The sequence below is a fragment of the Hordeum vulgare genome, chromosome 1H, assembly GCF_904849725.1.
Source record: "Hordeum vulgare subsp. vulgare chromosome 1H, MorexV3_pseudomolecules_assembly, whole genome shotgun sequence".
Classification (NCBI taxonomy): domain Eukaryota; kingdom Viridiplantae; phylum Streptophyta; class Magnoliopsida; order Poales; family Poaceae; genus Hordeum; species Hordeum vulgare.
The window spans coordinates 478,965,383-478,977,204 of record NC_058518.1 but is presented as its reverse complement, the minus strand read 5'-3'; the positions used below and the strand labels follow the sequence as shown (position 1 = coordinate 478,977,204).

General features: G+C 48.6%; 1 protein-coding gene across 1 annotated transcript; it reads right to left on the bottom strand.

Moving 5' to 3' along the window:
* Positions 1-2,097: 2,097 nt before the first annotated feature.
* Positions 2,098-3,909, bottom strand: LOC123416361 (gibberellin 2-beta-dioxygenase 3-like). Its single transcript, XM_045106793.1, has 2 exons — positions 3,025-3,909; positions 2,098-2,911 (listed from the first exon to the last, which is right to left on the bottom strand). The coding sequence occupies exons 1-2, from the start codon at positions 3,766-3,768 to the stop codon at positions 2,627-2,629; spliced, it is 1,029 nt and encodes a 342-aa protein (XP_044962728.1). The 5' UTR covers positions 3,769-3,909; the 3' UTR covers positions 2,098-2,626.
* Positions 3,910-11,822: the final 7,913 nt, after the last annotated feature.

Below are 11,822 nucleotides of genomic sequence, written 5' to 3'. Positions count from 1 at the left end.
ACTCGGACACTCGAAGACTCAATCAAGGGATAGAGAGCCATGACCAGTCTCATCACCTCATACCCCCTCAGTTGTACGACATTGCAGAGCTACTATCGTTTACCAAGAGAGATACCTCGTAATGTACTTTTAATGTCAACTTTGTAGTGTGTAGTTAACCGGAGGTGGATTACGAAGGGTGATTCCTCCTTCACCACTTCCAATAACGACTCTGTCGTGCAACCCCTGAAGCATGAACCATCGAGAGTGATTCCTCCCTGGTCACCTTGACGATTACAAGCCAACTGCCCCTGGCCGGCTAGGCAACGGGAGCCGGCTCGGGGCGAGGCCGCCCGCCATCTGGCTCGTGGCGACCCGCCAGCTAGCGGGTCAGCTCCATTCACATCTCCCTGACCGATGTGTCGGGGCGCAATAGCAAGACATGGCTACAGCGACCCAAGACGTGGCTACATCCAAAAATGGTTCCCCCAACCTATCAACAGTCCATGCACCATTATTATCAAGGATACGAGTGACTTGGTTAAACCTGTATTTCCCCTTAAGGTGAAACCGGGCGGTAATCATGTCCGCATGGAATTATCGCACAAGCTTTAATCGCTGCATCGTCGTCCACTCTCCATATAATTACTTTCGAAACAAACCCGAGGCCATGAACAATATCCCTTAATGGCACATTATTATAGAAGGAGAGACATGAGCTCCCGAGTCCCGATGATAAGGAGATGACGCTAAGGAGCTGCGCACATGTGCTAAGATGATTAGAGCGAACACGATGCAGTTGATGAGGATGTTTGATACTGCCATGCGCCCGATTGCAAGAGAATGAAAACTTACTCCTACATCTGCCAGGGCGATAATAGACATTGTTGCGTAGATTTGCTTTGAGGTCTTTTTGCTCGTCTGAATGTTATCTTGCTCCCGTGTGGTTGGAACTGTAATGGTGTTTTGCTAGACTTAGTTGTGTTGCCCAGGTTTCCGTCCCATGGCATTCGTCTCGACGTCGGGCGAATTACATTGGGTTTCCTGATAGTGCCTGGACTTGATTTCCTCTTCCCCTTTCCCTGAGAATGTTTATGGAACTGTAGTATTTTTGTTCATTTACAATGAAAAGGGGTTATGCCCGGTTTACAAAAAAGAAATGAGTGGCCACGCAGTCCGACACTCAAACCTAGGCAAGCAGCGTGCACTCATGCATACCCGTACAACTTAACAACAAAGCATATAACTTACCAACGGAGCGACACTATGTTATCACTTTTGTGAGACTACCCACATTAGGAGTAACATAGGTAGTGACATAGATACCACCTAAACAAAAAATATGATGTGACAACTAATTAATGAGAAGAAACAAAAATTGAGTAACATAGTTAGTTACTCGTATTATGAGTAACTAATTAATAAGATGAGTTTATAAGTTAATAAATTAAAGACTTAATGTTACTATCCCTATGTTACTACACACTCTAAAAACATTAACTTAGACTATTAACATATGCATTTTACTATGCTACGTTACTTTTCATTATGGGTAATCTGATAGAACAACAATAGTCCCTATTCACACTTAAAGGGGTGTTTTCGATAAAAATGGCTTCAAATATTTATAGGCGATATATGCTGCCGTTTGTACTAGTAATCACTTTCTTTGAAGAACAATAGACTTTATTGGCATCATAAACACTGTTAAAGACATTACTGGTCCCAGTGGGACTGCATGGCGCCAAAGGCAAATGCTATGAGATGTTGCAAGTTAAAGGCCGTGTTCGGATCCTAGGGTTAGAGTTAGAGTGGGTTAGATTTCAGCCATCTAACCCTCAAAGATCCAAACATGTGGGTTAGAGTTTGTTAGATGCATCTAACCCATCCAAAAACTCTAACTCATCCAGGTGCTCTTTTGGGTTAAAGTAGGTGGGGTCCAAGGAAAAAGAGAGGTTCAAAGTAACCAAATGATTAAGAAAGAGTATTTATTATCCATCTAACCCTCTCATCCAAACATCTTTAAAGTTAGGGTTAGTTCAGGTTAGTTCAAGGGTTAGAATCTAACTCTAACTCTAACCAGGTTAGAGTATCCAAACAGACCAAAGCCGAACAGTGTTACAAAAGAATCATACGGCCAATCACCGAGGAACAGGCATAGCTATAAGTGGAAGCAACAAAAGCAAAGCGAGACAGGAAGCAGAGCACAGCAAAGGACAAGGACAAGGACAAGCATAAGAGCACTACTGCGCCATATATAGGAAGGGCCATTAGTAACCACACCTGTTGGAAAGGGTCCGACACACATCAAACTTTCACCGCATGTCAACAAACCATTCGCGGCCAACACAAGGTGGATGGATGGATCCCTTCCCTAGTGCCACTACCGGTACTACTAATGTACATTTGACCAAACTGATCGGCAACGGCAAGATCGAGGTTCGTCCCGGCATGGACAGGACACAGAGACACGCTCCTGGTCCTAGCTTAGGTACGTAGCTTTACGTCCGGCCAGGTCACCCCTGGGCCATTGGCCTACGGAGGCCGGCATGTAGCAATCAGTAGCTCCCGTTGTGTACGTACGCCGACACGTACGAAAGCTACCAAGGTATGTCGAGCTAGGCGATGTAATTAAGTTGCTGGCTGGCTAGGACCGGTGGTGGGCGGCGTGTGGCATGGCGACAAGTGGCGTCTCGAAGGGGGCCAGGCGGTTGTCGCCGAGGCGAGAGCGGTAGGCCGCCTTCTTGTATTCTCCCCATGTGAAGTCCCTGTAGAGGGGCAAGCTCTGCGTCCCCGCCAGCAGCTGCTGCAGCGGTGCAATCCTCTGCGCCAGCGGTGGCCCGGCGAAGTAGATCATCGACACGCGGGACTTGAGCCCGTTGCCGGCCACCACCCGGTGCCGCACACTCCTCAGCCTCCCATTCGTCAGAACCTGCACCGACCCGACCGATTCGTTAATTATAACTATTCTCTTCTCCTTGCTGCCGTACGTCGGTCGTCCTCCGTCCGGCCGCCGGTGAATGAATGAACGAATGTAGGGTGTACCTGGAGGGAGTCGCCGACGTTGACGAAGAAGGCGTCGCGGTTGGGCGGGACGGACACCCAGCGCCCGTCGTGGAGCGCGACCTGGAGCCCGGCCGTGCCGTTGGAGTGCAGGATGGACACCAGCTGCGGGTCCGTGTGCTCGCCGAACCCGGTCACGCTGCAGTTGGGCGGCAGCCCCTGCAGCAGCGGGCAGGGCGGGTAGTGGTTCACCCGGAACACCTGGTCGCTGGCCTCGCCCGTCACCATGTCCGCCAGCGCGCCCCGCGGCGACACGCCCAGCCCCTCCGCCACCATCTCCAGCACCGTCCTCGCCAGCCCGCGCATGGCGGACACGTACGCGTTGATCGCTTCCCTCAGCGCGGACGACGGCGCCGGGGAGGCCTTGGAGAGGGTGTCGCGGTCGATGGCGAGGAGCAGGTACTCGACCCACCCCATGTCACCATTGCGCCCGATGCGCTTGCTCCCGTATCCGAACGGGTCGGCGGGGCCCGACGCGTCCTTCTCCGCCTGCGTAGACGCGAAGAACCGGACGGCCTCCGCCTCCAGCCGGTCCACCACGCCCGCCGGCACGCCGTGGTTCACGACGCTGAAGAACCCGAACCGCTCGCACGCGCGCACCACGTCCGCCGCGGCGCCGGGGCTGGACAGGTCCACGGCCGGGACGCCCGAGAAGCTCTCCCACGGCTCAGGAGTCCTCATCAGCGCGATCTGCTCCAGCGCCGCCGGCTTCGCGAGGACCACCATTGCCAAGAAAGAAACAGAGGAGAGCTGAGCCAAGCAAAGGAGAGGCAGAGCAAAGCGATCGGTCCCGGAACCAGACACCCCGTACAAGCTACTACTATCGCAACAGTGGAGCACTGGTGATAAGAGCTCGAGGTGTGGTGGCGCACGAGTGGGAGATGGGAAGTGAGGGCGGTCATGGCGCGTATATATAGTGGTGGCGGGAGGAAGGAAGGCTCGAGGTGGCAGTGGCAGTTGCCAGTGGGCGCGCGCGGGGCCGGTGCCGGCGACGTACATACGCGCGAGAGGAAATGTGCTGAGAAACGAATGGGAGAGAATGGACAACGTTGGTAGGAGCTGTTGAAGCCGTGTCGTGCGGGTGCACGCATCGATCGACTGACCTATCTCGCCCGCCTTTTAGTATTCAAGTGAGCCCAGAGTTGCCGCGAACTGAATCCCGGGCGTGGCGATTAGCCGGGAGGGGCGACGTGTGCCGATGCCATCCGCCGGTGAACTGGGGTCCGGGAATGAGGAGGGTGATGGGTCCTGTGGCCGATGCTACGCTGCTCAATCATATGCATGGACAGACGGTGTTCCTGTACTCAGGTTTTTCTTCCTTCTTCTTTCGAACTCGTGCTCATATACGTACCTTGTTGTCGATGGCTTCCTACCTTTCTTCTTTCTACAGCTGGATTTCACAAATTCGGTTCATTATATGTTCGCGGACGTGTCCGAACATGTCCAGACTGCCTTTTACTATATCTCGTGTCCGGTAATCACATACCTTAAATTCGGACTCTCAAATTTATATAAATCCATCCACCTTCATCATACATGTCAAAGTCGCACGTAAATAACAAATGTTCGTAGCAAAAAAACATTGGTCTTACATAAAAATTATTTTGAGTACACAACTCAACCATTAGCTCTTTGGTTTCGGATGCTCCCACAAGGTTTTTTTCTAAACATATGTGAATTTAAAAACAAAAAAATCAGAAGGATCGGAGCAACAAGGGACCTACAAGGTGGCAAGGCACGCCCTTGGCTTGTCGTCGACTCGTGAGGCTTCTAGACTCTCCCCGAGGCTTCGCATGTGTCTTCTGATCCTTAAAAAATCGTCAACTTTTTTGATATGTTTGGTACAATTTTTCTGTAAAACAAAAAATAATAAGAAGAAAACAACCGAAATCATGCACTGGGTTATTAGATTAGTTCTTAAAAATGATATAAAATAATGTATAAAACATAAAACATTAATAATATAGTAGCATGAAATAATAAAAAAAATGTTAGAGGCGTATCACCATCTCCATCCCGCCCATCAAGATCCTGGAAAGAGTACATTGAAGACCGCATTGTAGCCGTAGTTACATGCCATGCGCGCCATGCGCGAGTACGTTGTTTGCGCAGGACCACGAACGCGTAGATGGCAAGGTGTATGCCATGGATTTAATCCGTGAACATGCCGCTTGCACCGCAACTAAAACCATGTTCTCTTCATCCTCAATTCAAACCCATCCAGCGTTGTGAGATCACTAGAAGGGATGCTTAGAGGGGTGGGGGATGAATAGATTGCTTGCATAAATTAAAGCCTAGCCTTTTCCCAATTTTAATTGTTGGCAGATTTTAGCAATTCTAACAAGTCTAGTGCATCCTATACATGCTAGGTAACATATATGGCAACGGAAAGTAAATACATTGCACATGTTAGTAAGGAGTAGAGTTTTGGAAGATCAAACACAAAGATTGGACACGGTGATTTTTGGCATGCTTCCGATAGGTGGTTGATACGTCTCCAACGCATCTATAATTTTTGATGGTTCCATGCTATTATCTTGTTAAACTTTGGATGTTTTGCATGTCTTATATATATTTTTCGGGACTAACTTATTAAATCAGTGCCAAGTGCCAGTTCCTATTTTTTTCATGTTTTTGATCCCTTTCAGAGGAGATTTTGAAACGGAGTCCAAACGGAAGAAAATCCCCGAAAAGATTTTTTCTGGAGAATATCAAAAATACCGGAAGAAAAAGATACCGCAGAAGAGTCCCGAGGAAGCCACAAGCCTGGGGGCGCCCCCACCCCCTTGGCCGCGCCCCAAGGGCTTGTGACTTCCTCGTGGGTCCCCCTGACTTGTTCTCGACGCCATCTGGTCTTATAAATACGGAAACCTCCAGAAAGAAACCTAGACCGGGAGTTTCGCCGCCTCAAGCCTCTGTAGCCACCAAAAACCAATCTGGAGCCCATTCCGGCAACCTGCCGGAGGGGGAATCTATCTCCGGTGGCCATCTTCATCATCCCAGCGATCTCCATGACGAGGAGGGAGTAGTTCTCCCTCGGGGCTGAGGGTATGTACCAGTAGCTGTGTGTTTGATCTCTCTCTCTCTCTCTCTCTCTCTCTCTCTCTCTCTCTCTCTCTCGTGTTCTTGAGATGTCTTGATCTCGATGTACCGTGGGCTTTGCTACTATAGTTGGATCTTATGATGTTCTTCCCCCTCTCCCTTCTTGTAATGAATTGAGTTTCCCCTTTGAAGTTATCTTCTCGGATTGAGTCTTTGAGAACACTTGATGTATGTCTTGCACGTGTCTATCTGTTGTGATCAACTTGCTGGTTTGTGACAATTGGGAACCTATGCATATGGGTTGGCACACGTGGATTCATGTGAGTACTCGATGTATGTTTTGGTGATCAACTTGCGGGTTCGTGACATTGGGAACCTATTAATAGGGGTTGGCACACGTTTTGACTCTCCGGTAGAAACTTTGGGGCACTCTTTGAAGTTCTATGTGTTGGTTGAATAGATGATTCTAAGATTGTGTGATGCATATCGTATAATCATGCCCACGGATTCTTGAGGTGACAATGGAGTATGTAGGTGACATTAGTGTAACGACCAAGATGCGGTCCTTTCCGATCTGGGGGTCGAGGCCCCCGAATAGGAAAGGAGCGCATCTAAGTGTTTTGCAAGCAAGTAAACATAGCACATAATAATAAATAAAGTAGACAATCTGGGATTCAACTGTCTTCTTAATAAAAATACAGAGTACAACGCAGTTACAAACAAGGTAGTTCCGATACGGACTACAAAACAAGGGAAATGCTATGCTACCCGCTGCGGGCCCACGATCACGACCACGGCTCAGTCTTCTGGATAGTTCACGTAAAGGCGATCGGTCTCCTCGTCGTACTGCCACGCCAGTTGGGTGCCGTCGAGATCCTCTGCCTCTGGGGTACCTGTACCTGCTGGAAGTTTCGGAGGAATCCGTGAGCCACGGGGACTCAGCAATCTAAGGCCTTGGTGCCAGATCTAGTCATGTCATTGGGTAAGGAAGGGGGTGAAGTGTTTCGGGCTGCTGCATCCTAAGGTTGAATAAGTGGCTAACTTACGCAAAGAAGAAGTGACGGTGTTCTATGCTATCGGTCGTGAGTACTTGATCAGAAAGTGATCCTGAACACCTACCTACGGCATTCATAACCCCACCGTGTTCCGGATCGAAGAGAGATCTTCGAAGGGACAGTCACGGTTATGCACACAGTTGGCATATTTTATTAGTTTATGTTTAAGTTTTCTAATACCGGATGTTAACAAAATATTCCAAGTTGCCACATAACCGCGGGCACGGCTTTCCGAAATATTAAACCCTGCAGGGGTGCTCCAACTAGTCCATCACAAACGAACACAGGCCGCAAAGGCATCCTCTATCACGAATCTCGTGATCTCGTCGGATTCCTTAGAGGGAAAACCTCAACTTTGGGGAAAACCAAAGCTTCACCGGGATTCCTATACGCAAGATATTCCGCTAAGGCAAGACAAGACTAGCAGGACCTCCCGACGTGTCGACGACCCCGATAAGAGCCGCGTATCTCAGTCTCAGGACACGCCGGATGGAACTAGCTACAGGTGCCAAACCTCAAGTTTCCTTGTGGTGGCCCCGCAGGCAGACCAGTTTGGACCAACACTCATGAGGAGCACTGGCCCGGGTTGTTGATTAGAATCCTCGGGGTAGCTATTCCCTATGCAGATTATTATTAGGTGATTAGCAAATAGTACCAAAGTTGGGTCCTGCCGGACAAGCCTTAACACTACGCGATTTATCAAGGGGGTCCTCATAACAACCCCGAATGTGTTAGGAGCGAACATTATGGAATCAAACACCGGTAACCGGTAACTAAGGCGGCAATAACGGAACAAGACACCCGGCAAAGGGCTAGGCCTCCCGTCATTACCAAGTATATAGATACATCAATTTAATAACAGAAATTAATATAATGATATCAAGCTCATGACAACTCATGAGTTATAAACCTGCAACTAACAATGCTAACATTAGTAGCTGAGCAAGCCTACCTAGCCATGCAAGTTTGCTAGGAAGGAGTAAGGTGGTTAGGCTCATGGCATATGAAGAGGCAATATATTTTCAGTGGTAGGCAGCGAGCAAATGATGTGGAATCGAAACTAACATAACAAGTCTAGATATGGGATCAAGGTCATGTCATCTTGCCTGTGATATCCTCAGCTTGGAATGGTTCCGGATCGTCCTGCACGTACTCTCCTGACTCCACGTAATCGGACTCTGCTCCCGGTGCTACCCAGTACAAGAATAACAGCCAATGAACAGCAGCACCACAAAATGCAACAATCACATGGTGCATGAGATGAAAGTTGAGCATGCACCACTATTTCTAACACTAACACAAGCAAGAATAATTACAACAAGTTCCTGGACAGAACTTTGCACTAAACTATTTGGACATGCATGGTAATGAAATGAACAGATGCATCTCGTAAAAATGGTGCAAAACCATATAAATAACTTTGCAAACGGAGCTACGGATCAACGGGAAACAACGAAACACGATATGAAGCCCTACGTGAAAGATTCATCACCACACACATAATTGGCACAAATTTGGTGTTCCCAGGTTGCCAAGACATATATGAACCCAACATGAATGAAATGGAGCAAGGTAGAACACTCCAACAACAATTAAACGCAAACTTTGAACAAAATGTCAAAACTACGCAATCTGCCAGTTTCTGCATCTTAGCTGTTTGAGAGCAACATGCAACATAGCTACAGGTCTTCAAACATGACAAATAATATATGTGGCTGTTTCCAACCAAGAACACTACCATATCCAGCCTAGAATCACAGCAAAAGGAATTAAACTCTAGAAGATACAAGGCCACAAACTTTCCCAAAACCATCAGTTCTCAGGGACTTAGTGAAAATTCCTGCACCTGAGTTACTGTTTCTGTTCTGAAGCTTTTTGACAGCAATCAAAACACAAGCTACTGGACTCCAAGTGACTTGAAAATTGACAGGAAGCTTCACAAACATACCAGGTTCAAAACACTAGCACTGAACTAAGTCCAGTTCTCAACATAATGACCAGCACAACCTTATCTACAGGGGAGGAAAATGTTTTCAGCATTCCAGACTTAGTGAAATTTTCAGAGTTCAAAAACTGGAATTTTTCAGCCACATGCCCACTTTGTCTAGGCATAGTTTGCACACACAAGTTCCCAAGAGGTGTTTGACACCACTATGGTATTGATCACAAACCCCTACAACTAGCACCCCAAGATCCATGCCTTTGGGCTCCATCTATATCATGGAAACAAAGCCCCAAACTTTCAACAAAAATGAAAATGCAAATCCATAAGGTATGCTTACAAGATGACAAGTACATAGGAGAGTTTCATGTGCACAATGACAAAGTGACATGGGGGTTTGAACCCCATGTTTGTGTCATGCACATCAACAACTCCAACACACACAATTCCTCTCAAGCACTAGCATCAAGCTCACACATAAGAGATCTTTAAACTACAAGAAAGTATGCACACCCCCCACATATGGGCATGTGATGGTGCACACTTTCACAAGCATCACTAGGATCTTCCTAGTCTTCATGTCACCGACAATATGCAAACTACCACAACAAACCACACCCTCACATGCTAACATAGATAGCTATCTAGAACCTCACATCACCCCAAAACATGTGATGAGGGGGAGGCATCCACACCCCACTTCCAATGCAAACAACTAAGACTACAAGATCCCTTAGCCCACACCAAAGTTCAAGAGTTTGGGGCTATACAAGAGTAGCTAGTGCCTCTTATCACCTCAAGGCACAACACACTCAAATGTCAAAGCATCTCACAACACCCATATAACAAGGTTAGCTCCACTTCACTAAGGTGCACCCACCATAGCCATCACAAGCATAGCAAGTTCAAACACAAACACAAACTCTTATGAACAAAACACCCCTTGTGGGTGTGCCACCATGCACACACCCCAACACCAACCTACACCAAGCCTATTACAAGCACACACTATGCAGGAAAGGAGAAAACTAAAGGCCAAGGAAGGGGAAAAAAAATACCACATGCAAATAGGGAAGTTTAGCTACCATCTAGCAAGGAAGGGAAAAAGATTGACAAGAAAACAATGTTCAGAGAAAAAGGGGGAGGTGCTGGGGTCGAACCCCAGACCTGCTGGAGTGCAAGCCGCCATCCTACCACTCTGCTAGGCTCTAGGTACTCGACAAAAAGGGACCCAAACAGAGGAACTACTAACTGCTCTGCCCTGCTGATAAAACAGGGAAAAGAAAGCAAAAAAAGGGGGGATGATTCTACTGGGATTCGAACCCTACACCTGATGAAAGATCAACGCACCATCTACCACTGTGCTACGACGCATTGTTTGACAGAGGAGGGCACTAAGCCAACCTGACATGGCCTCGCTCCTGTTTGCAGGCCTGCACCTGCGATCCGGTGACAGGGAGGTCACCGGAGCTGCATCTCTGTCCGGGCCTCTACTACGCCTACAGGAGAGGGAAAGGCCCCTGCGCGCCTACCCTGAACCGCCCCTCATCGAACCAACTACGCCTGCTACTCACCACGCACACACACGCTCCTGTCGCCCTCTCCTGGGAACAGAGAAGCGCCTCTACCACGCCATCTAAAACATGGAGAAGGGAGGAGGGCGGTCGTCACCTAGAACCGGAAGAGGGGGCGCCGATCTGCGACGAGAGAGCGCCGGAGAGGAAGAAGGACGTCGGAGTAGCTCTTCCTAAACCGAAGAACCGCTGCAGGGGAAAGAGCACCGGGAACTCGCCGTAGACGTGGACGGATCCGGCGGAGTAGTCGGTTCCCGGGGCTCCTAGTGCCGGGAATGGATCGCGGGGATCCACCCCGAGCTCCTGGACATGGCGACGGCGGCGATCGGAGGCGGGAGCAAGGCGCCCGCCGGCGAGGAGCTGCACCACTCGGTCTACCCCTACAGGACCCCTACTGTCGACGGGAGGTGAGAGATGGGAAGGAGAAGAGGTGGCGGCGGCGGACTGGGGAGAGGAGGAACCCTAGGAGGAGGGGGGAGGCACGGACGCCCGGGTTATAAGGGCCCCCTCGACGTTGGCGCCCTCACGGCGTCAACAGGAGCACTCTCAGACTGACGGGAAAACTGCAGGGAAAAGCCACGGCGTCAACAGGAGGAAGGAGCGTCGGGTCTGGGCCTCTACTCGCGAGGGAGGAGTAGCTGGGCCACTCCTTGCGCGGGAACCAGCCCATCTTGGCAAAATATAATGGATGAACTCCCCCCTAAGCAGTTTCTTTTAACAGGAATACAAGAGAAGAAAGGAATGCCCAAGGTAGTAAACACATGACAAAAAAAACACAAGAACCTCCCTGGACTTGGGAAAACTAAACCTTACTTTATAAAAAACAGAACAAGAATTTAGGAGCAAATAAATATTTTACAGAACAGCAATATTTTGATCTGTTTTGTGATTATATATGCCCCTATGAACACCCATACAAAACCAGCAACTTACATACTCATCCACCACAATTCTAGCTAAAACATTGGCATTATTTTTAAAGGAAAGAAAGAGGTGAATTTTTGTATAGGGAAAAATATAGAGGGGGGAAGAAGGTGGTTGGTTTTGAAAGGAAAGAAAATATAGATGAGCACTTGCTACACATGCTACACTCCACACAAGGCACACAACACAAGATCACATGAAATATAACACCCACTACTCACCCTAGTAAGAGCATATGCAAGC

Coding starts and splice junctions, on each gene's coding strand:
- LOC123416361 (XM_045106793.1), bottom strand. CDS start 3,768: ATGGTGGTCCTCGCGAAGCCGGCGGCGCTGGAGCAGATCGCGCTGATG. Junction 2,912..3,024: donor ACGTCGGCGACTCCCTCCAG/GTACACCCTACA, acceptor GGGTCGGTGCAG/GTTCTGACGAATGGGAGGCT.